The sequence below is a fragment of the Syngnathus acus genome, chromosome 1, assembly GCF_901709675.1.
Source record: "Syngnathus acus chromosome 1, fSynAcu1.2, whole genome shotgun sequence".
NCBI classification, from domain to species: domain Eukaryota; kingdom Metazoa; phylum Chordata; class Actinopteri; order Syngnathiformes; family Syngnathidae; genus Syngnathus; species Syngnathus acus.
The window spans coordinates 6,795,376-6,821,522 of NC_051087.1; the positions used below are offsets into that span (position 1 = coordinate 6,795,376).

Sequence of the window (26,147 nt, forward strand, 5' to 3'; positions counted from 1 at the left end):
CATTGGCTGGTTGATCTGTGACCAGCTTCAATGCGCATTACCGACACCTATTGGTTGAAGTCATATGAACTGAAAAAAGAACGCAACACACGAATTCACATTTCCCACTGAGATTCGAACTCGAATCGTTGGATTCAGAGTCCAGAGCACTAACCACGACACTATGGAACCCTGCCTTGTGAGGGATGGTAGATACATGGTTTCATGAAATATCTAACAAGCGAATATACTGCCAAAATGGTTTTATGGGGGAGCATCAAGTAACAATGTTGCAAATATCTCCAGAGTAAAATGTTTGATTTTTCCAGAGATTTGAACTCACGTCACTGCGGTCAGAGTCTAAAGCACTAACCACTACACTATGGAACCCTGGCTCATGATCCATGGACCCCCAACCCTAGCCCCAACCCTAATCTCGCATAACGGCGCAGCCCTTCATTTTCTTCTTTGTTTTGTTTTACGGCGAGGTGGCACCAGCTTCAATGCGCATTACCGACACCTACTGGTTGAAGTCATATGAACTGAAAAAAGAAGGAATCACTTTAGGAAGTCAATCGTTCACTGAAAAGATTCGTTCTTTTGAACGAATCGTTCACTCACGAGCCAACACTATCACTCATGAGCCAACACTGGTCGGCGGGCTTGCAGTCGATTGTGACTCACTATGAAAGCTTTTCGTGCGATGAGCTGAGTTGCATATCAGTTTGTCTTGTTGAAATGTTCAAAACAGGCCCACATGTTGGAACGAGGGAGGAAGCCACAGTACCCTGATAAAATCTTCACAAGCACAGAGAGAATATGTAATATCCATACAGCAGGGCACACTATGTGAAAGCAAACCTCTGTAAACCAAACGTTAACCACTGCCTCACCGTGCTACCCTGCATTTTAAGTAAAGTATAGTTAGAGATGAAAATTTACAAAAGTTTTTATTTTATTTTCACAGTCTGTAGTCACATAGCACAGAAAGTACACAGGTAGTGTAGTGGAAAAAGCCAACAAGGACAAGAACTGTCAGTGGTTATCACAACAAGAATAACTACCCAATACATCAGTGCTTTGCCAATATATTGACAAAAGAACAAAAGTAAAAGTGGTTCATGTGATATTTGGTGAAACCTCATTTTTCAAAATAAGGCAGGTAGAACAACTTGAAGCCTCTTCTTCCTCGGACAGCACAGCTGATGTATATCACATGATACACTGGAGAGAGTTCATAGAATAGGAACGTTATAATTCATATAGCTGTCCGGAATGTAAAAAAAAAACAAAAAAACTTCTGAGTGAGACTTGACATTTCATTACCTCCAGGAATGAAGAGCATGAATCCAGGCACAAAAAAGATGGCACTTGAAACACCTGTGAGAAAACAGAATACTGTATTATGGCCTGTATTCAGAATAAATTACATTTGATTCCAGCCCTAGATTTTGTAAAGGTAAAGGACAAAATGTGTTGGTGTGTGTCTGTTTTGCCAAAGAGGAATTTCTCCCTCCTTTAGAACAGACAATAGAGTTTCTATATTCTATTGCCTGTTGATATTGATATTATAAATGTTCTCACATAAAAAACACTATTGCTTCTAAGCAGATGTTTATGTTTCTTACCTGCATTTGGATTCAGCTGTATGACAACGCCAGTGAAAATAAGAGCTACAAAAAAAGAGGACATGCAAATTACCAGGGTCCAGTTCAAATTGAAATGGACTGTTTGGGCCCATGTGGGCATCAAACTTACCAACTCCAGTGAACAGGAGAAGGAAGGAAGCAAGGACAACTCTTCTGTTTTTCTTCACCAGCGGATGAGAAACCCACCTGCTCAACAAATTCATGTACAGTGAGGGACCAGCTTGAGTTGTCTGTGTATATTTGTGTGTGTGTGTGTGATGCAATCTCACCCGCAACAATGTGCTGAAAGTTGTGTGACAGAACTCAAGGTGCTGAAGGACCACTGAGAGCTGCAGTAAGACAAAGTGGCGGGGTCACTGTACAAAAAAACATTCAACTGTATCAGTACAAAACACAAACTCACAAAAAAAATGCAGTTCAACTTCACTTTTCCACAAAAACACAGTGCAACCTTACATTTCCACAATACTCATGCATTTTTGGAAATGGCCAGAGAAACGACTGAATTGATTGTTTAAATTTACACGTAATTTGTGGGCAGGCACTCCATGTGTCTTTAAATATTTCACATCAGTTAGCAGTTTTTGTTTTGTTTGTAATGGTTCATTATAGACATGAAACTGATTTGGGCCAACCTGATTTTGAAGAAGTTGTTAAAAGAGGAATTGCCATTGTTGGTAAGCGGGTCTTCATTTTCCAAATTCTACAATAGAACAGAAAACGGTAAAGCAACAAAAACACATTTGTGCAATAGGTGAGTCTTACTTGATACTTCAGGTTACTGTGCTCGGCCGAGGCAAGCAAAACGGGCGAGGGATGAGGTTGAGATTTAGAGAAAGTCAGAGGCCCGAACGTGAGCTCTGCTTCCCTGTCCTTGTCCCGAGCATCCCATCCGTCAGCGTCCACGCCAGACATGTCTCCTTCTTCATCCACCTCCAACACGAAGGCATCGTCGATAGTGAACTGTGTTGCCATGGTGATTGCCTCTTACGCGTTGATGGCTTGTGGTTTGAGGTTCACTGTGGTTGGGGGAAAATAAGAACAGATGTCATCGCAACTCATAATCATGAGTATAAAAATAGAGACAGCATTTTTTAAAGGCAATTTTAAAATGGGATTTTTGTACTAAAATGTTAATACAAGGATAAGTAATTATAAGTTAACCCTGATTTCCTGCGTGAGCTAGTTAACACCAGTTAAATCTTTACTTGTGAGCGGAAAAAACAAGTAATTTGCGTGTTAGGGCAAACAGGAAGGCTAAGCTGCTCTGATCTCAGTCTTTGTTTCCGCTAGACGATCAGATGACCAAGAGGAAAACTTACTATCTTCAAACACTTTTTCCTTCTCAGAAGTTCAGCTGGACTCCAACACGTTTGACACAAGACTTACATATCTCCTCAATTTCTAGTAACATCAGCGGTAGCGAGATGCTAGCTTTTTGAGAGCGTCAAACGCGTTCCCAAAACTTCCCAGTCTCTCGCTCTTTTTAGTTGTTTTCCCCCCTCAGCAGCCGGCTATCGATTGCACATGCCTGATTACGCCCAGTGGATGTCCGGGAGCGCACTCAATCGATGATCGATTTATCGATGGAACTACCCATGTTGTTGACCACAGTTTTACTTCTTTTAAGTTCAACCAGAGAATTTATGACTACCGTAAAGTTATTTTTAGAGCTACAACAAAACTACATAAATTGTTTTGAAAAATATAAAAAGCCTATATGTGGCAGAATATATATCAAAACATATCAATTAACCTGTTTGGTGCATTTTTTCCCCCACAAGTGCGTGTCACTGAAATATGCTAATATTGCACTATATTTGCAACATATCAAGTAACACTATATATATTTTTTTTTACATATCAATTAAGCTGTTTGGTGCATTTTTTCGCACAAAGTGCGACTTACTGAAATATGCTAATATTGCACTATATTTGTCCTGCAAATTGTTCAAAAAAGAAGAACAGACTTCACCTGGAAATCTGATACAGCAATTGCTCCATCTATCCATTTTAGAACTCTAGAATTGTTCCCAGTTGACTATTAGAACCAACTCATGTGATTCCAATGTCGTTAGTGAATAATCCCTCCGAACGAAACTGCAGGTACGATAACAGGTGAAGAAGAACAAACGTGGTGAAACGACTTTTGTTTATTTTGAGAAGTAGTGACACAACATGACCACATGGTGCCAGTCACACTGCGATCGTAACTGAATAAACAAGACTTCTCACAGCCCTCTTCCTTTCTTTGCATTTTTACCACTCAGAGCGTTTCGGAAGGCAAGTGTCAAACACAAAGTAGCACATACAAACATCCTGAATGACATCCTGCACAGAAAAAAAGCACGCTGATGCCACAAACTGTCAACATATCAGCACGCTCCACGAATACAAGCTGATGATTATTGCTAAGCATGCAGCTACATTGCAGATCAAATGTGAGCAAAGCATGCAAGAGGGGCAGAGCCGCTGACAAAGAATCTATCACAATCATTTCATTTTGGTTTGATTATCTCATCACACTGGGAGCTTTTGATGCATAGAGAAAGAAAAGGAGGAGCCAACATGTTAGCTCAAGCTTTTTTTGTCAAAGCCATCCAAAGACTTAGCTGTTTTCATAGTCATGTTCATAGCTTTTTTTTTTTTTAAACCTGTGTCCTTTTTCCCCATTCAGAATACTCTTTCACAAGGTTGTAGAAGGACTCGATGAATCGATTGGACTGAACATCCCTCAGGTCTCTGGGCGTGCGTTAGTTGACCAGAGCCCGGTTAAGGGCTGTTGATAAATGACACACACATGTTGTCAACAAGCCAAGACTCAGCAGGGGATACTTTTGTTTACAACCAGCTTTCACGTTTTCCACAGACCGATTTCGGGTCATCTTTGCCACTTAGTGTATGAAAATAAACCTGATATTCATTCGTATTATAAAAAGAACTGATCACAGAAATGGTCATTAAGTCCTTATGTCGTGAGTCTCCAAGTGACACACTCTATTAGGATGTATTAGAGGAGTTGAAAGCAATGTCATTCCCATAAATCAAGTGACAGCACCGCGAATGGATGAATTACTGCATGATATTGGCCTGCAGGAAATAAAACTTGCATCATTTATTGATTGATATTATACACTTGGAGTAACAATGAGAAGCTCACCTCTCAAACATCAATCTTTTTGCACGTCGATGAGTATGCAGCAAAGTGAATGCATTGAGGCATAAACACTCACTGGACACTTCATTAGGCACGCAATCAAAAGAGAACCAAGACATGAGCTGAATCAAAATGTCGCAAAATATTACAACCACCTTTCCCTCAAAAGCTTTGTGAGGGACATCTTTTAATGCAGTTCTTGTATTGGATCTCATTGGATTGTGCAGCCGTCTCAAAAATACTTCTATGATTGTGAACCGATGAGATGACACGTGATTGACAGCTTGTCAGTTGTGCTTTCCATGCAGGAATGAAAACAATCACTAGAGGCAGCAGAGGGTTGCTGTCTGCTGCGCTGCTTCATTCCTATCCTTGTGTCCCCCTTATTCTGTTGTCTCATACACACACACACTCACATTGAGCCACAGACTGTGCTTCTTGAAGTTCAGTTGTGATATTTGGAACAGGGCACCATGTTAAAAGAGATGCTGCAAAGACAGAAAATCCAGGCACTCAAATTCTCACTGCCTGCTTCACACATACACATAGATTACAGTCACAAAGACAATGAAAGTTCAAAACACTTGACATGTTAAAGGAACAAATCCACCGAATGGATCTTTTTGTGCTTTTAAAGTAATGAGACTGCGTTACTATACAAGCCAGCATAGCGATGGTGTATTGACACTGTGGGCCTGATTTACTAAAGAGTTTCTTGTGCGAAAAAGGCACAAACTTGACTAGTCACGCAAACAGATGTGGAAGCTAACAGGGAGCACCTCGGACTGCGTTCACCAAATGCACAAAATACATTTCATTTTGGTAAAAGTATATGCAATCGATGTCTTAGGCAAGCTCAATGTGATTTAATAAACCTGAGACGAATTGCGATGGCTGATTTTGAATAAGTACCTCTGAAGGCAGGAGCAAGCAAACACGCAAAGGTGAAAACTATCTGCAGTACCTCAAATGCTCAAAACCTTCCATAAAAAAAAACACCTGTTGCTAAAAACATGCCGCTATCTGTTAGAGAGAGTGCACAAGTGCGCACACAGACAATTTAGCGCCTCTTATTTGGGATCTTAGTAAATCCGGCCCAAAGAGTCACATCGCCTCGCACAGTTGCTGGCCTCGTTCATGGAGTGAATTCTAATCATCTCTTCATTAGTTGTACATTTGAACAAGGACATTAGAGCGACTTGCACAAGGTCTAAATGACAACGTTGTGTGTATCCCTTTTGTTACATTTATGAGGGCAATTTGGTTCACCATAAAAAAATAAACACACTTTTTTTAACATCACTGATGTCATAATGAAGATCATTTACAAAGAATCGGAGCTGTCGGCATTAAATGACGGATTTCATCTTCATCACGATGACATTATTATTATTATTATTATTGCAGTTTTTGTTCTTTTCTTTGATCTTTCAGGGGGGGGTGCATGTGTGTTTACTGTGTGTCTGGTGTGATTTAGTCCGTTTTGTCGCTGCTCGGGGCTCCTTGCTGTGTGAGCGTATGCCAGTACTCCACTTTTTTTCCTTTGTTTTTGAGACACTCGAACCAGTGTCTGAGTCTCTGTCCGCTTGCGTTGATGCCTAGCTCCACGCCACCTGGAATCACAGGGCGAAAACACACCACAAAGTAAGAACGCGAGTTGGATGAAAAATGGTTGGCTCGGGAATTAGGAGAGTAGGTGACGCTACTGAGCATGATGGGTGGGAGGTGACAAATATGCAGGAAATGAGCCAGGTGATGGAGCAACAGACTGCAAGAGAAGCACGGTCATTTTCGACACAGGGTGTTATGATACGGCCTTTCCCCTGGTTGCCATTGCACAGTTAAAGGAGCATGAAATGTCATAAAATAGTATTATGGCGGCGCTGCCTTTTAACGGTGTACAAAATGACAGCCGCAAGCCACCACGGTTTGTTGATGTGCGGCTCGGAAATGAACTCTGCCTGAAACGACGCTGCTGGGAGTATTGGAAATGATCTTCATTTTCGGCATTCACTTTCTATGTTCCTTTCCGCTCACATCGGCGCGGCAACGTCTGAACCTGTTAAGGGAGGTTTTATAGAATCATGGCACCCAAACACTCCCACCAACTCCAAATGGAGGTCGACAGATGTTCCCTGAGCCCGAGGGTCGCTCGGGACAACCCGGCCGTCGCTCGATGGTGAGGGAGAGGAACTGCTGAGGAGGAGGAACTGAGCGATGATGAAGTTCAGTTTGACACCCAGGTAGGAAAGGAGCAGCTGTGCAGCCCGCTCACATGACTTTGCCCCTCACGAAAACCTCCCGTGCTAAAAATGTTTACTCCCTCGGCTCCGACTGCAAAAGCTTCAAGGGCGCCAAGTAATAACGCATCGGATTTATATGACACTTTACTGGTGTCTGCAAAACAGAGCTCTCTTAATTGAGTCGTTAATCACTCATTGATTGGATTACAGGCAGCACGGTATTCTAGTGGTTAGCACATTGGCCTCACAGTTCTGAGGTTTGGAGATTGTAACTCAATTCTATTGTCTTGAAAGTCGAGATACTATTGCGAAACAGTGATAGACTGCGCCTCACCCTTGAACTAGGCGAGTGGTACAAAAATGGAGGCACGATTGGATAGACCCCTTTGACATTTTGGACTATTCTATGCTGGTACGAACAGAGTATATGGAATCTCTCTTGTCCCCGGACACAAAGCAAGGTCGCAAAGGAGACAATTGGATGAATTTGATATGAATGAACTTTGGAGTGAGTTTTAAGTTCAACACATCAAACAGTTTTGGGATGAAGAAGACCAGAGATTTAGGGCAGGTCCTCTAACCTCACAACTGTTCTTTTAATGGATGGACACACTCCCAATATCTTGAAGAAAGTGTTCCCAGAAGAAAAGCTGTACTAACTGTAAAGGCAAGATCGAGTCCATGTTTTTTGGTGCCTGTAACTTTTCAAAGATGGAAACATGTCAGGTACGCTTACTGCAGCACTTGCCACTCTTAGACAAGTTAATTATTAACACATTGTTGAAGATGTAACTATTTTGGGAGGTGAAACTGTCATCTTTAGAGCTCACCATTCTTGATGAGATTCATGATGATGATGATGATGATGATGGGGACCATGATGATGATGACGATGATGGTGGTGGTGATGATGGTTTTCTGCAGCAGCTTCAAACATCTCAAACACCTGTGTCTGACATGACACATTCAGTCATGTTTCTAGACACATCTGCAGGTTTTTCTAAGTAAAATTTGTTGCATGAGCAAAAACTCCACATGAGTCTGGGTAGCTCATTTGGTAGAGCATCAAACATTTTTGTATGTAGATCGAGCTCTTGCAATGATAGTGCCTTACTAAACTGTATGGTCAATGTACTAACTAACATGTTAAACACTCCTTAGAGTAAAAACCATGATTAACCACTTTAAAAAGTGAAATGTTGAAGCAAAAAATCCTTAATTTTAATGAAGGCACAATGCAAAAATACCTTAATTATCAAACAAGCGTAAACAAAAAAAATCATCACTGTCAATAGCAACAGATCAAAGCAAAGCAAAGCAAAGCAAAGCAAAGCAAAGCAAAGCAAAGCAAAGCAAAGCAAAGCAAAGCAAAGCAAAGCAAAACAAAACAAAACACACACTAGTATCTCAATTTTAAAAACAATTGAGTTAGTCTGACGATCATTTGTCCCAGCGGGGCTAATAACTCACTGGGTTATCTCAACAGTGAGTCCTTCCCACCAACCAGTGCACACACCGAACATGTCAAAAAGCTCTGATCTGAACACCTCGAACTCACTAATCTTTTTCTTTGTACCACTCTTCATCCTTCCAATCACTCCTGAATCCCCCCCATGTGTTTTATCTTTTGCATGTGCACACCAGGCTGCTGCAAAGCTGTTTAGTGGGAGTGATTCCACAAGCATGAAAGCATGAACACTGCAGAGCTGGCAAAATAAAAAACTATTTCTTAAGCCTCTCATTTCCTTGATATGTTCAATCTCTATTTTGCAAGCTCGATCAGACTCCCCATGCATCATAATTAAGTCTCATCTCGCAGCACTTTTTATGCATCTTACTTTAATGCTTGCTCGCTCCCCCCACCCACGCTCGGCCTGGTTTTGATATTTTTTGAAATTTGCTACATTCTCTCATCTCTTGTCTCCTTATCATCAACATAGACTACATTGCCAAAAGCATTTGCTCATATGCCTTAACTGGCATATCCATTTAAATCAAATGCCATTCTTAATCCATTGGCATTAAAATGAAGCTAAACAAACTTCAACGCTTCTGTTTTAATTATGGATATCTGCAACAGAATGGTATAACTCAAGATCAGTAAGAGATACCAACATTTTGGTTCTAACTAGTCCAGTTCAAGCTAGCTTTCTTTCATTCATCGCAATATCATTCCAGTTTACCTATGAAGTCATTGCTCATTCCCAAGTCGTAGTCCCACACTGAGATCTCAAGGGTTTTCTTAGCCAGCAAGTCCAGAGTCACCTCATAGGAAAATTCCTGTGCACAATGAAGACACAAACACACTACATCAATTACATCAGTTGACAGCGTGACTTTTACCTGCTAAAGAAAAGACTCAAGTCAACTAAATGTTAAGTGTTTTTCACTTCAATGTATTCTAAGTGTATCAGTTCCAATAATACGTCTCATCTAAAAGTATGTGTGTGTGTGTGTGTGTGTGTATTTTGCAACAAATGATGTTTTTAGTCTAAGATGTGTACTCAATCTAGATCCATTTACCAGCAAACATAAGTCGGAATGTTGATCTCTATATATTCATCATTTGGACCCAAATGTTTTTGATTTACAGCAAAATAAGGCGAATGGCCTCACTGTTCCAATTCATGCATTGAGCGTGTACCTCATTGAATTCAGGGTTGAGAGTCTTTTTCTTCACCGACGTCTTGTACTTGGATTTCTTCCCCATGTCTGGCTGTAAGATGCTTAGAGGACAAGAAGAAAGACTGTCAAACCTTTACATCACTCATCAGTATTAAAGTAACACAAATTTGTGGCACTGCATGCAGACGTCAAATGTTATCATTTATTAGCCTTCATCAATTAGTGAAGATAAAAACACAGTGGTCTACTAAGACACCTTGATTAAGGGCACCTCAACCACAGATGAATGGGGGCTACATTCTGCATATTTGCTTCTGCCTCAATAGATGCTGCTCCACAATTTATCTATGCGTGAATCATCTATGTTATCTACCTGGGGAAAAAAAACAACAATTGGTAGCTGCTGTGACCTTGACAATACCACCATGTGCCATTATAAACATCATTACGACAGCACACTCAAGCCTGAACCGAATAGAACAGACTTAAAATTAGAAAACGTTAAAAAAAAAAAAAAAAAAAAGATTCTGGAGCCAAGACATTTTGCAATATTTCATTGCTGACCTAAAACGTATTAGGCAAAATGATCTGATAGATAGCTAAGTATGCCACTATGAAGAAATATAATCCAAATACACAAATATGTCTTTGGAATGTGGGAAGAAAAAAGAGAGAAAACCCACGCAGGCACGGGGAGAACATGCAAACTCCACACAGGGAGGGCCAGAGCCAGAATCAGGAGATGGAATCCTAACTGTAAGGCGGACGTGCTAACCAGTGCCGCACCGTGCCGCCCTAATCCAAATACAAACCAAGGCAATTGAAATAATTACCCTTTTAGTTACAGGGCACTTTTTTTTATCACCTGTCCACAGAGGGTGATTTTAATTAGCTGGTGTTGGTGGATCGCTCCTGTCAATTTTGGAAAAGGCCAGGCATGTACTTTCTTTTCATATTTCTAGTATGCAGAAAGGAGCAAGATGACTGACCTTCACCCTTACATCTCAAACTTCAATCAGGTGAACTTTCACGACGGAATCAAACAATTTCTGTGGAACGAAATGGTCCATTTGAATATCAGAGCTCTCCAAATATATTGTAGCCGCACTTTTCTGGAATGGACGTCGTTAATCCCGTCCACTTTTTATCTCTTGCCTTTATTTGACAATAAACCTTGCTGAATGGAACTAAATGGAGACATCACGTTTATCATAATTCTTCCAAAGATAATTGTGACCTAGAAGTCCTTTGGACAAAGAAACACAAGTGACAGAAGACCACAGCAAGATCCTAATCATGCCAAGGTTGGAGGAGGAGATACGCTCCAGTAAAGCGGTACCAGACAGGTTGCCAGAGGGCGGTGGGAGTCATCTGTGTGAATTCTGAGTTAAGACTTTCAGGTGGTGCAAGATCTCACTCCTTGCGCAACCTCTCCCATCCACCCCACAGGTGACAGACAGCTAACGGCAAGGCATGGACTGTCGCAGCGGCACCGGAACCAGAGCAAAAGATGCGAAAATGGAGAGACAACAAGGTGATGGAAAAATGTGATTCACCATACGCTTGTGTCAGCAATGAAAAGGAAAGCAGGTATCAGAAACAATTTCCTTTTCAATCTTTCTGTTTGATGAGCAAGAGGCAGAGTCATCAAATAAGCAATTGGAAGGGAGCACAGTATGCCATAAGTTTCTTCAACACAACTAAACAATCCTCTCAAACGACAAAGTTTGTGTACAATAAAGATCATTTGAAAAGTAATTTGAGGAAGGCAGCCAAAGAGCAGTAGCAATTGAGCCGGTAAACAGAAGCTTGGGGATGAGGCTCCGGGGAGGTCTTACTCCAACCTGTGCCAAATCTCATTTTGCATGGTCTCCAATGCAGCGCAGATGGGGGAATTCCAATTTCCAGTTTTCCAAAACAAACAAATGCAATATTGACAATAGCGATGCCTCAGCCAAAACCATTCTACACGGCCCCAATACAACTACGCTTGCATTCAAAATATTTCAGAACACAGGACACTGGTCCACAGAGATAGGACGGATTAGTCTCTCACTTTTTAAAAACATGTTCAATGGTCTTTACACTGAATACACTCCACCGAAAGAAAAGCTTAACTGTGACTCACAGCTATTATTCATACTTGTCTAGTACCATGCGATGTTTTCTAATACGGATCTTCAGGGAAAGGCAAACACAGCAACGTGAGGAAAAAGGTGAAGTGACATGTTAAACCATTAAAAAATAAGATTTTGGATAGATGGCGCTGCACTGTGCTCGAGTCCTCATACAGTTGTAAACTGCAATTTAATTTAATTTTAGGTCTCTAATGTAAAATAAAAAAGTTAATTCAATAAATGTACGGATATACACTGACAAAACTAATCTGTTTGATAATATTTTATATCCTGATAAAAATTCTTTTAGCGCAGACCATTAAATGATTTTGATTACAAGCCAGTTTAATAAACTGCAGCAGCAGCAGGTATCCAATAGTTGCTATTTCCCTATTAAATTACTCCATTTCAAACCCCACGAAAATGACAAACACACATGCACTCCAAGTAGCATGAGATTTGCAGATGTTTCAAGCAGCAGGGTCATGGGCTTGGTCTCTGGTGTTTAGGGTGAAATGTGTCACACACACACACACACACGAAACACAAAAACATGATTTAAAAGAGCAAGTGAGGTAAAGAAGGTTGACGATCGTGGGTACAAGAGTGAATAAAGAGAATGATAAAAAGTTTGAAATGAAAAGGAAAGAGAAGCATGAGATACAATTTCTGTGCACAATTCTGCATGTAGTGCAAATGGGCAGGATGACGTACTAGAATGTGAAGTAGTGTAACAAATCAATGCCTCAGGGCCAAATGAAAAGATGTGCGTATCAGAGAAAGTGCGTGGTTGTGAAGCACATCTTTCCCACTTGTGGAGCTTTTAGCCAATGACGTCATCCAGCATTTTGCAGATGAAAAAAAGAAAATAAAAACACTTCAGCTCTCTTCCATTAACTGCCTTTGACCAAGTAATGCTTCTTGAAAACCCTTCATTGTGTGCTCCTTCAGTGACTCAGGCGCAATCCAGGATATTTACAGCCTTATGTGCTGCGGCAATGGTCAACACTTCAAGTTCAGTGAGAGAAAGCTGAAGTTTTTTTTCCCTTCTATGCACACAGTGTGAAATCATATCCACAATGTCTGCCCTGAGAACGTCTGCAAAAGCGTCTCCTTTGTCCATTTGATGTCCGATTTTGCAGAAAATAACTATTCGCTTCTATCAAAGTGGACAAAACAGGATGTCATTGCCTGTCAGAGTCAAAGTGTCGTATACAAAAAAAAAAGTTGACTAGGGGGAAAAAGTCACCTCAAGAATGAAAACAAAAGTACAAGTCTGACAAAGTGGAAGAAAAGGAAAAAATAGGACTTGAATTTAAGTCAGAATTTAGGGAAAAAAAGGAAATAGGCAGAAATTAGGAATTAAAAATAAGAATTGAACAAAACAAGTATCAAAAAAGGCTCTGATTATTATAAATTACATATTTTTCTTTATGTTAAAGTAGATTTATGACAAAAGCAAAAGTCTAAATTTGAGTTTGTAACAAATCATAAATAGAATGAATAGACAAAAATAAACTCAGCTGTAGTTAGAGTAAATTCTTAAAAGGTTTTTGCTAACTAGAGACATTTTTAAGTGTGGATTATTTTTATGCATGCAACACTTTTGTTACTCTTGATACGGTGTGATGAGAACCGATCAATGGCGAACTCAAATGTGGACACGGTGCAATGTTCTGCAAATGCTGCAACAGGAACATTTCCTCCAAAATCAGTTTGCATAGCGTCTACAAACAAAGAGAGGAAGTAAGGTTGATTCATAAAAGATGTGACTCACATTTTGACAAAGGGGTCAGAGTAGCCATTGGAGTCCATGGCGGCCAGATGGGCACAGCGTATGATCCCAACCAGCAGGCAGCCCTTCTCCGTGTTATAGCACAACGACACCAGGATGCGCCCCCGCTGCCCACAGAGAACAAACACTTTTTACAAAAACATACACACGCACCGAGGTCAACACTGCTAGGAAAAAGTAGTCGTACTCCGGAATGAACCCAGAGAAGATTAGAATTACAGTTTCCTTTTTAAGCCTGAAGCATTTGCTGTGTGAAAGTCTACACTGTAGTTAAAAGCTTTGTCTGGGCTTAGGAACATGACACTACTCCATTACCCCTTGAGGCCAAACGCTATTAACACGCGTCTCTAAAATCACAAGAAGGGTTTCGATAACAACCAGTGGAGAACCACACCGAACTGACAAATGTCAGCAATTCAGTACTCCCTGCAACGTGCCCGATGTCTCCTTGGAATGCTTTTTTTTCTGTTCGATATTGCGGCGTGAAAGATAAGAAAGTCTTGTAGATGCAAAATGAGAGAGAAAATTATTGTTGATCAAAAGATAAAGCTGGTACCTCCTCCTCTGCCACCAGCGCTCCCTGCTCCACTGCTTGATTGTTGGATTCTTTGTTCTAGAACCAAAGAACGTGGATATGCGGTGATGTCAGAGAGATCATAAAATGTACAGGACAAGTCATCGCAACCGTACCTGTGCAATTCTCTCCAAGCCCATATTGTAACGTTTGTTGTCACCCTCTCTGAGCTTCTTCAGAGCCACTCTCACCTCGCCGATGAATTCATTTCGTCCCAGTCTGTCCATGTCGCATACGCACAGCCTGCATGACACCAACACGAGACAAGATGCGTTAGTGCAAAAGACAAAATTGGGGATTCGATTAGCACGATGAGTCAAGGCACAATGACACACAATTGGCACGAAAAGGCACATTTGTTATCCTTTCTGTTCCGTTAGCCAGTCAATGTTGTGTGATGATTAAGTATGACCGGGCTCTGATTTATTCAAGAGATTTTGGTACCCTTACCAACTTTTTACAATGGTGTGACAAAAAAAAAAGATGAGATACTGTAGCAAACTCAGGCGAATATCAAGCTAATGTGCGATGTCATTTGTTATGAGCTGTAAATTCCGTCTAGCTTCTTCGTCTAGGATTTTATTCACCAAGAACTCCTTTTCATGCTAATGGAAGCGACTCTTTTATATTCTTTCAGATATGCGCTCTCTTGTACTCAAGAAAAAACACACATATAAACACCTTTCTCTTCAACTCTTCCAGTCCCCTTGGATGTTCAGCAGTGTAGCTCCCTAACTCATGACCACGGCTGTCTAGTGATTTATATGCATAAGCTCCATCGCATACTGGATGTGTCGTATGGGTTGGAGATCAGATAAAGGTTGTGGTGAAATGTCACACCAGTTCCCGGAAAAGCGCCGACATGAAAATCCTTGCACCTTCTCCCCCACATTTCCTCTAAAAGCTCAACAGATGCTCGTGAAGGGATATGATTTTATGCCATCAATATAGACAACCAGCAATGAATGCAAAGTTGTAATTCATTTTTGTAAAATTTAAATTTAAATGATTTCTTTGCCGATCTGCTCTTGAAAAGCGTACAAACGGTGAAGAAGAATTAGACCTACAAGGAAACATTAGTGGAATCCTATTGTATCTGCTTCTGTGAAAAGAACAAGAAAAAAAATTGTAGTTTCCTCATAAATCAGAAATATATAAAGGCTGATAGTTTACTTTTAAACTCGAGATGGGAATTCCTTCCCCTTTTGCTATTTTGTTTTGGAAACAGCCTATCATAAAAGTCCCATCGCGACATCCTCAAAAAGCAGAGGAATCAAAAGCTCCCAATCCTGCCAATAAAGGTCAAGTCTGGATCTTAAAACAACAATAACAACAAAACAGAGTTCTTTCTTTAACTTCTGATTAGAATATTTTCCTTCAAGACCCAATTTGCGCCTGACTGAATGTCTCACCTGAAGCATCCAGCAGCCAAATTCAACCTTGGACTGCATCCAATACAAAATTAAGTATTACATTTGCCTTTATCTTTCCATGGCAGAGGACAGTGCGAGTCTATTAGAAAGTTTGACGGGGAGATCGAAAGATAGAAGAAACCGAGGAAAGAGACACAGGCACACACACAGGCATGAAAGCACCGTTACATCTCTCCCCTGTTAACTGCCAGCCTGATGGCCATTTTAGCAATCAAATCCAAAAAGGACACCCGTAATTCCTTCACCTGCGGTATGCAGTTCACAACCATTTTTTTTTTGCCCAATGAGCTGCACAAAAATTGCTGTGAGGGGAATTTTTTCAACGGCACATTATCACTGTCACGGCTGTCTTAACCATTTTAGAGATGCCTCAGTGGAGAGGCAGACCGCAGTGACTGATACAGATTGAATAGTATTTGGACATGATATTGAATCAAGTCTTCAAAAAATATTATTTTTAAAAAAAGCTACTGTACTTCATATATAGATGTCAAAGCAGAACAATACATTCACTAGTATGAAGAAAAAAAAAACCGACATCTGAATTGACCGAACTTTTATGAGAAATAAACAAACATGTCAAAGTTTTAGACAGACGGCTGCTAATCAGGGGCAGATTTAGTCCATCTTTGTCACCATGTCTGTTTTTTCAATCAAGATCGGAGCACTTCGGGCAGCCTTCGTGCATCAATTCAAGGATTAAAGCTTTTAAGAGTCCAACCGTGAAGTCTTCACTGAGGACATTAATTAGGTTATTCTGCTGGATCATCCTTAAAAACTGGCAGGACTGCTCTGCCAACTTTCAATTTTGTACCAAATGTACTACTGTAGTGGACTATTTAAAGCAGATGGATGTGGAAACTCATCTTCTATTTAATGGACAGTTGAATGCATTTTGCCATAGCATCCAAATATTGGGTTTGGATAGATGGACGGATGGACAGATGGACGGATGGATGAGTAGATGGATGCTAGTTTAATTTCACACCTAGGTGGGCAGGTACTCCAGAGACCCAACTATTTGTATCCAAGACTATAAAAAGGCCATTTTTCATAGATCGTCTCTATGAAGGGAAAAAAGGTCAACATGGTTGACAGAACACATGATAGACAACTTTGCTTTTGAGGGTCCTGATGTGATTAAGTTACTAATAAAATCCATCACTGAATTGAGTTTGGTCTTTTTGCAATTTTACCCAGCTCGACTAATTAATACCTGGAGGGTCTACACCGGCAGCACCATCCCTAGAGAGTGTTTGGCTCATGTAGCGTGCGGATCAAACAGCACAGCGTCCCCCTTGTCGCACACGCAGCAGAGAGCAGCCAAGTAGAATGCGGCAGGGCACGAGCCAGTGAGTCAACATCTCTCTGGGGATGCCCCTCTGTTTTTGCCGTTCCCTAACACTGCTTTGCTCTGCGTGAAATAATGAGAACAAACTCCATTTATTGGCTGAGGTGTGGCGCTGGCATACAAACACAACCAGAGATTTTGATTCGTTCAAGTTCTCATCTCATTTTGGATGTGAGCTTTTCATTTGCGCTCAGCTTCCTACTGTCCCCATTCTTTTGTTTGTTCACTAAGACTTCCAATACATCAATCCCACAATGATCTCTGAGTCAGATTCTCTCCACCGACCCTGTCATCTTCCTTCGTCTAAGCATCCTAAGTTTCTTCTTCCAGCCCGTATCTGCCACTTACCATCAGTCACACTGTATCCCACCCCACCCTGCTCACTTTGTTCTTCTCTGGAACCACCCCTGACTCTCGGACATGCTCCGCCTCCTCCTCTCTTTGGCTCGCCATGCTGTTTGTGTCTGTGTCCTTGGATAGAGGTCAGATGGGTTTTCTCTAGTTTGAGGGATCTCTGCTGGTGCGTGTGTGTGTGTGCGTGTGTGTATATGTGTGGTGGTGCAATTGAGGAAGACGTATAAATTGTGGTTTTGTCTGTGGGAGATGAGCTTTGTTTGGCAGGGTGTGTTTTGTCTATATCCAGAGGAGGAGACATATGTATGAACGTGCACTCCTTCCACCAGTTGCCCTTGACATACACAAAGGAGGACACACACACACACACACACGGACGCACTTGCCTGGCTGCATTTGTGTTCAAGGGAGATGAACGCACTGAGCGCGCGTGCGTGTGTGTGCATGCTAGTGTTTCCTCAGGATAAACAAAGTCACCCAACACGATTACGAATCCACTGTGACACTCATTGCACGCAGCGTATACGCTCCCTGCCAGTCTCTGAATCATCTTACGGGACAGCAAAAGTGTATTTGAGTTTTTGGGTCAAGTTGGCAACGTTTGACCTCAGACGCTCCATTTGGAGACAATCTCAGCACAGCTGACACCTGAGGAGAAGCAGCAAGTGTGGCAATTGGCTGGAATAATAAATTACTTGGAAAAGCCCAGAAGAACGCGCACTGAGCTGCATGCAGTTTGCAGGGAATCTCCCCCCCCCCCCCCTCCCCCCACCTTTGCATGAAAATGGTCAGTTGTCCGCCTGGGGAACACCACGAATTGCAAGATAGTGACATATGAAGCTGAGATCCTACCTGAGCGTTTTGGTGGTCATGTCAGCCGCTGTGATTCCGTGATACACCAGTGTCTCATTCCAAACTGGGTTTAGTGTGTTCTTCAGAGTTTTTGTGCGAAGTTTGTTGGCCTGTAGAGGGAAAAACATCTGAGCAGCATTCGTGTGAAGGGGATGAGAGAAATGTGCAAAGGGCTGGGATGGCAAATTCATCAGATCAGAGAAAAAAAAGGACAAAGGATTGAAAAAAAAAATGACCGCGAGGGAATCATTTATCTCGGCCCCTGAGGAGATTTCGGACATCTGTTGAGCGAGCGTGAGAGGCCACGAGGCCTCCCTCTCTTCACCTGTCCATCTGTCTTCCTCGCAATGTAATGAGGCAGAGCCTCAACGGCAGTTCCAAATGCAGGAGACGTTTAAAGTGCGCAACACAATCAGAATGAAAATTTAAAGCTTTCCGGGAAGTGAATTGCATGCAGCCTCCTAATGTTGCGCCCATCTCCTCGCTTGCTGCCTCATTTCCTACAGTTGCCTTAGGGATGTTTTCATCCTGCTGAGGATTTGACTGGAGAGTTCATGTCAATATCACAGAAAAAACTTTTTCCTTCACCTTCAGTTTATGTTTGACCCTAATCAACTATGCCTGTCTTCACTTTATAGTTGACAGATTTCAATTCCAAAAATAAGTGTAAATCCTTTGACCCAAGCATCTTGGACAAGATATTCTTGCTGTCATTTTGCATGACATGTGACGTGACATAACAGTTCAATACGCCAAATTTATGTGTGCATGGAAATGTTGGCAGTACGCAAAATATTATGACATTTAAAGTGTACTAGGTCTGTACTAGTACTTTGTACTAGTGCCTTGCCATAATAAAATTAAAAAAAAAGGAAAAATAAAATAAAATACAATCGTTTTTTTAGGAGGGGCTGGGGAGACGGAAGTGAGGACTTGCTGCTGTACCCAGCAATCGGACCCCAGATAAGTGGAAGACGATGGATAGATTGGATGGATGGATTAAGAAAGATTATTCCAATGGTTTTACTAATGTTTTTTTATTGTTTCAGTCTTGGTATTAAGGTACTTTAATACCTTTAATACAGGTATTGTATGTAGGGAAGTCCAAACTGTGGTATCGTGTCGACACTAGTTCTAAACCTGGTAATATTCTCCGAAAAAGGAAAATTGTGCCGATAACCTATCAAGGCTGAAGCCCAAGTTGCTGCCCTGTGTTGTTGAAACAACACTTGGTAAATGGTAAGTATTTGAGTCTGGACAATGGTGTCTCATATTTCATTAGAGGTGTTGTGCAGGGTAATACTCATGTCCCAGAATTGCTTGCCCTATGACCACTTTCTGCAGCTGCTACAAAAAGCCAGAATGCTCTTCCATCACTTACTCCTGCTCATGTCTGCAGCTCCGAAGATAAACACCCCATCTTTCATGCTATATCGTCTTCTCAGTGAGTCTGTTGCGAGAGCCTCGAGACCCACAGCTCCTTCCTCTCCCCTTCTTTGTCTCTTTTTGTCCCCACATCCACAAAATAGGGACCCCATCATTATTCACCTTAGTTTGTTGAAAACAAAAACATGTTTATTATATGAGTCACGTTTTGTTTTACTGACTATGATTGATTGTTTCAGTCCACACCACCACGATTTCAGTTTCCCTTGTGTCTGTGCCTTCGTCATCAGCCGTCTTTTAAAACTTTGTATCTAAATGTTTTATCTTCATCCTCCATCTGCCCGTTCGCATTTATTTTCAGTCAGTTCCCTCCATCTGTCCGCATGCATCCATTGTCTACTTGTTGCACTTTTCTCCTTCAGTTACTCTTTCCTAGAGATGTGATTAAACAAGGGTTGACTTGGTTTTGACACATTGTCAATACGATTTCCAAATGCAAACGAGTGGGTTGGAGTTGAAAAAAGGTATTGTCAACCTTGTTCTTCTCAGTCTGTAGCGGAACTGTATTTTCTTTGTTTTACTCTGATAACCATTGATAATGTATCAATATTTATTATTCTAATGAGCATAACCTAACACAAGCCATTAAAAACTTTTGTCACAACCATCATAATTTGTTTTGTATAGCGGCGGAGGGGGAACTCCCACTGATCATCCAAAAAATCTGGAACACCAAAAAAACCCCGCTGTATCTCCAGAATTCAGTACTACATACTTTAGTTCAGAACTTTTTCCACATGTTCATCAACTATTTTCAAACATGGGTTGTCCATTTAAAATGAAATCTCTGACTTTGACTAAATCCTCCACAGCCGACACGAGTCATTCTTGAGCAGATGCTGCGTTAACTTTAAACAACATATGCGGAATGACGAGAGCGAAGTAAACTGTGAGGTGGAACATGTGCGCCTTCGTTCCCGCTAAAGTCCCTCCTTCACATGCATCGACTGAACGCAGGCATGAGTAGGCGAGCGCGTCCGTCATACTCACTTCAGCGTGTGTGCGCTCCCACTTGTCAAGTGACGTGGCCCCCGTCTGGTGGATATTAAACTAATGACGGGCCACGGGTACTTACCTCCTCATTGACGCATTCCCTGCGTCCCGCCTACCCGCCGCTTTACTCCCATCAACACTCGCCTGTTGACGTGAGCCGTGTAACAATCCTCTCTGTTTCCATGACAACCACCTGCTGCTGCCCTCCCTTTATGTCCCCCCCCTCACTCCGCATCTCTTCTCTTACCCCCCCTCCTTTCCTCCCTCTCCCTTCCCGCCTCTCTGAGTTGATATTTCAAGGTCAAAGAAGGTCACAGCGATATGGTGAGACAGAGACGACGATAACGGTGGAAAGCGAGCGGCGAGACTAAGAACAATGCGGGAGCAGACACAGGAGAGGGCTGCGGGACAAAAAGACGCCCCAGACCGCGCGATGGTTGGCATCTTGATCTCACCAAAGCTGCCTCATTGGACCTATCGTGGCTCAGCATGCCCTCTCTCTCTTATCACAGCCTCACTTCATAACCACCTTGCGCTAAAATGGCCAACAACAGGTTGCCAAAAGCATGGGGCTGCAAGTTGTGGCATGCCTTATCTTCCCACCAGCTTGAGCCGGAGACAAAACAAGAGCAGCGCAGCCGAGCAGAACGTGTTTGGGCTCGATAAAGCGGCGTATTGAACAAGGCGCAATAAGAAAGAGCCCACCGCGAAGCTCCCTGCTCGGCGGCTCGACACGACGCACTAAATAAGCCCGCTGCTCTGTGACACTTTGGGAAAAGCCTTTTCTCAAAAAAGATGGCCCAGATTTGTAAAAGTCAACGTACGAGTGTATTTTTGGTTTTTGTTTGCGTAAGGTGTAACCGCATGTTATGTGGTATATTGTATTGATAGCCACTGAGGTGGTGTTGGAGTAGAGACCTTGCTAGCCCCAGGAAGAAGATGAAGCTTGACATAGGGATCAGCCAGCCCATTGGAATCCATGGCTTTCAGTCCCTGTGAACACACACACACACAAAACACACACACACAACTGTACTGAAGTGTCGGATGTGACGTCACGCCCTTGAACATTTCGCACGAACAACAGGGTCAGAAAAAGACAGCAAACATCACAATAGTGCTACCGGGCCTTTCTATTCCGTGCCACTGTTTCTGACTCCCCTCGACTCAATTGTGGTGTCCTCCAGGGACTCTTTCAAAAGGATTTACATAATTCTTACTCATGCGACAGTTTACAGTATGTAAGGCTGGTGTCCTTGGTCCAAATAAATGTGTCTATGGAGCGTGATACATTTCAGGGAGGATGTCTAGAAGATATCAAAGTTGCGCTTACCTTTGCCTTGTGAATGGTGCAATGGAGACAGTTATTCTCCTGATCAAAGAGAAGGGTGAACTCCAACGTCCCCAAATAGGCTAGAAAACAACACAGATGACACCAATTACTGACGGGACTCAGTCGCACTCAAAAGCTGTGAGTCACAAAAATATGAAGTTGCTAAATAAGAATTGAACCGTCTTGCAGCTTGAAATTCCAGCGACTGGAGCGACTTTGCACTGCAGGGATCTATAGTGACATGGGCGCGCACCTTTCTCCAAATTACACTGTGAGCGCATGTTGTTTTCTCCGGAGGAAAAACTGGCCTTGAATGGAAAAAGATGACTCTCCATTTTCAAGTTTTAGCGCTGGCTCTGTTCTTTTTCTGCTACAATGCTTTTTGATTTCCATATAAATGAACAAACACAGACATAAACTCTAAAGGAACTTACTGTCGTCATCATCGGAGTCAGCGACTTCCTCCCTGTCTCCATCGTTGTCCCCCCGCCTCTCGCCATCTTTGAAGCCTCCGCCCATCTCACCGTTGAAAGTCTCCTCCTTAAGGATCTTCTTCTCCCGCGGGGGTGGCGGCGTGCAGGGATAGTCGTGGAAACGCGGGAAGAAGTCTGAGATCTGTGGGATAGGGAGGATGGGACCCGGGCACACGTTGATGGCAAAGTGCTCCTGCATAGAAATCTTGACGGGCGAGGGAGGGGGCAGGGCCGACGGGGAGGAGGCCGATGAAGAGGTCGTGGAAGTAGAGGAAGGTGGGATGGTCAGGTGGGAGGCGGAAGGGGGCGGCGGTGGTTTGGAGACGCTCATGTGGGCTGCTGAACGGGACTGGGATAAAGAAGGAAAAGAAGACAAGTTGAGGAGACAGCAACCGGCGGCTCGGCCCTCGAGGAGACAAACAAAACAACACACAAGTCTTCCTCCTGAGTGTCCAACTTTTCATAGGAACTGACTTTGTAGGACAGCACCCGTTGCATTTGAATTCACATCACATCTTCCACACTGACAACGGGGAGAAAAAGAGAGAAATATGTTTCACTTTTCATCTGTCCATGCGAATCCGAGCTCTCAAATGCCAAAATAGAACTTGCCAAGTTGCCACAACGTTTGCCACTTCATAAAGTGTGACTCACACTTTATGTCGGTGCACCGAGTCTGTGCTTTGGATGAATATTCCAATGTAACACTGTAAAGTCTGAACATGTGATGTCACATCACCCCCCGAGATTTTTCTCCCCTGCACTCCTGCGCCTCTCCCCAGCAATATTTACATAATACCGCTCAGAGTCTAACTGAGTCATTAACATGATTTACCTCTAAATGAAGCATAATAACTGAGAACAAACTCCATTTACTATCAGGTCATCATTTTCCTAGTTCCCTCTGAGCAATTTGAGCATCTTTTTCCTTCATGCTTTCATCCCTTTACTAAACATTTTGAGATTACTGTTTCGGTTCTGCTCCTACTTAAGTGATGAACTCCGACGTGTAAACACGACATGGGTGGTTAATACTCCCATGATGATGATACAAACCGTTTGCCGATTGTGAAAAGTTTTATTCCATTTAATATCTTTTTTGTAACATGAAATCACTGATATGGCAAGTATGCACGTTTCTGGTCATGAGCACAGTACCTGATTCAACAGGGTAATGAGTCAATAAAAGCAAATGAGGGTCACAGTCCTGATAATGATCGAAAAGTGATCTATGAGTCTCAATGAATAGGTCAATAGATAATGAGACATTTCCTGGCATTCTTTCAAGGAGGTGTGCCTGTAGCCGGCACAGCCACATTCTGACTCTTTAAAGTCTCGGATGGGCCCTCACAATGACCATGAAGCCAAAGTCAAACATGTTACTTTTATTTTGAAAGTTATGCTTTTATTCTAGGTACACCTGAGGACGCTAGCCAAGTGGAGAATAAAAGCTGTCATTTGTGTCTGCAGTATTACCAGTTTAGCAATGTTTTCAATATATTGAGCAACTTTTCTTACCCCTCTATCAACAATAAAAGCTAATATTAGCAATGATTTTATTTTACACAGATGGAAAGGGACCAAGAAAATTTGACCTGATAATACTGTCCACAAATCAATGGTTTCATAGTACTGTCTGTATTGAGTGTATAGAAAGTCATCACTGTATCATTATACTTCACTGTCAATAAAATTATACTTCATGTTTATCTGGATATTTGGGAGTCCTGATTAGAGTCTTGACCATGAAATTCACGTTATAATTTTCAAAGTGTAAAGATAGAATTTTAATGACCACCGATAATTTTGTCCTAAATGTGTATTTCATACTTTTAACGACAGACAATATCAAAAGTAGAAATTCATTGAGCCAAGCAAGCACGGCTCCAGGATTTTTTCTTTCCTGGGGCTAAAGGACGGTTTGAATGATTTATAGGGGGGGGTTGAGAAAATAATATATAAATATATTCTAGAATATCAAATGAATTCTGGAGTGGCTAAACTGGGGATTTTGACTGGGCTATAGCATCCTTCTGGAATCAATACAATATTTTTTCTAAATTTTCTTAAAGCGTAGACATTCCAGTTTCTCATGTGGCCGCTTTGCAAAATGAATTGCCCTCCACTGTTTCACAGAGTTCTGCTATCTCTGTAAGCAGCTCATGATCTCTTCACTATGCAGGGATGTAAAAAGACCGAGTAACTTTCCTGAATGACATCTGCTATGTGGAAGAAGAGGTTTCTATATTAATCATCCCAAAATGCCCAAAGTGGAAGCCATATTTTTTTAAATCAGCACACTTTCCTGCATCTATAAATTGCATGCCTCTGTCATTTACCAATTTTGCATACTTGTCAAGCTTTACAAGATTAAATTTCTGTCCTAAATAGAGCAACAACTCACTGCGTGCACTTGAATGGATGGAGGATGGTAATAAATTGAATCTAGTGTAGAATTTATCATCAGTGCTAAAAAAACCATTTCATAAATTCATCAACACTGAAAGAGACACTATTTTTTGCCCATGTTGAGATCTCAAGTATTGTGTTTAGCTTAGCCCGTAAATTGTCACCGAGGCTCCAATATTCAGAAATCTCTGTGACAGTCCATAGGCCAGAAAAATAACGCAACACATCCCAGTGGGTACAATTATTCCGTTTTGTTCGACGTTTATGAAAACCATTGACTGATTTCACTTGCAAATGATTTGCAGCAATAATATTCATCAACCAACTTTGTCGAATGAGTCAGTTTGGCTTTCTGTATTGCTTGCCTTAGTCTTTAAAATGGAAGGAATTTTTCTCCGACTCATTAAAATTGTGCTTCCATCCTCTCTCTAAGCCATCTTTTTTTAAGAGGAAAATTTGGTGGGGGTGATGCTTAAGGTTCACTTGGTTAAAATTTGGTTCACTGACACAATTGCCCCTCTTTTTGGCTCAAAATCAAAACAATACATTTCACCCATGCGTGACCAATGTTCAAATTCATCAAATTCAAAGGACTGTTTTTCCCCAGTGTGGGCAAACAATCACTGTTGTTAATCCAAACATTTTCAACGGATTGTTGCAAAGCCTCTTTGTCATAGCGCTCCACAAAAGCCACAACTTAGTTGTAAAGTGGCATTTTAAACAGCAGACTACCCAAACTAATTCAAACACACATGGAAGTCACCAAATTGAAATCCCACAATTTTAAATCCTCCAGCAATATGAAGAGCCCATGATCCAATATCATTACCCCAGTGATTTCATCTTGCGTTTATGTAACGGCAGCCCCACATCACTGCTTGCAATGACATCAATAAGCACTTGGAAGCTTGGTGTGCCCACAAACTCATCCGCTCGGAGCATCAGACATACGCAGAGGCACATGCACGGACACAGACAGCCACCAAATACATACCCAGGGCAGTCTTCATCTATGCCAGCACTCCATCTTAATTGCTCTCACGTCTGCCTCTCTCTCACACACACTAAGGAGCATGAAGACCAGCTTTGAGTCAATATAGCCCCCTCTCTCACTGGCTCTCCGTACATGGCTTACTCTCCTCTTCTGCTCCGTCCCTCCCTCTCCTCTATTCCTTGTTTGTGACGTATCCACTTAAAATCCTCATCAGTCGAATGCAGACTGTGCATGTCATACATTGGACACTCACTTTCGCAGCGCAGCAGGTGAGAGAGGGAGAGAAAGGGAGAGAGGGAGAGAAAGAGAGAGAAAGGGGGAGAGAGACAGAGGGGGGGGGGGGGGGGCGTGGTGACAAATAGACCAACAA

General features: G+C 42.0%; 2 protein-coding genes across 4 annotated transcripts; both read right to left on the reverse strand.

The window, feature by feature from the left end:
* Positions 1–913: 913 nt before the first annotated feature.
* Positions 914–3,158, reverse strand: tmem134 (transmembrane protein 134). Its single transcript, XM_037259826.1, has 8 exons — positions 2,951–3,158; positions 2,394–2,647; positions 2,264–2,331; positions 1,898–1,984; positions 1,738–1,814; positions 1,608–1,652; positions 1,306–1,359; positions 914–1,203 (listed from the first exon to the last, which is right to left on the reverse strand). Exons 2-8 carry the CDS (start codon positions 2,601–2,603, stop codon positions 1,121–1,123), a joined length of 624 nt encoding a protein of 207 aa, XP_037115721.1. The 5' UTR covers positions 2,604–2,647; positions 2,951–3,158; the 3' UTR covers positions 914–1,120.
* A 605-nt stretch (positions 3,159–3,763) lies between these two features.
* doc2d (double C2-like domains, delta) lies at positions 3,764–26,058 on the reverse strand. Of its 3 annotated transcripts, none has more exons than XM_037257549.1 (11): positions 25,778–26,057; positions 22,336–22,723; positions 21,902–21,981; positions 21,487–21,561; positions 18,130–18,239; positions 14,256–14,382; positions 14,122–14,178; positions 13,548–13,672; positions 9,673–9,754; positions 9,212–9,308; positions 3,764–6,398 (listed from the first exon to the last, which is right to left on the reverse strand). In XM_037257549.1, the coding sequence occupies exons 2-11, from the start codon at positions 22,703–22,705 to the stop codon at positions 6,259–6,261; spliced, it is 1,263 nt and encodes a 420-aa protein (XP_037113444.1). In that variant the 5' UTR covers positions 22,706–22,723; positions 25,778–26,057; the 3' UTR covers positions 3,764–6,258. The 3 variants fall into 3 exon arrangements, with proteins under 3 accessions (XP_037113444.1, XP_037113460.1, XP_037113451.1); XM_037257565.1 differs by lacking the exon at positions 3,764–6,398 and adding an exon at positions 6,426–7,974 and having other exon boundaries at positions 25,778–26,058; XM_037257556.1 differs by lacking the exon at positions 3,764–6,398 and adding an exon at positions 6,426–7,980 and having other exon boundaries at positions 25,778–26,058.
* Between the last annotated feature and the right edge of the window lie 89 nt (positions 26,059–26,147).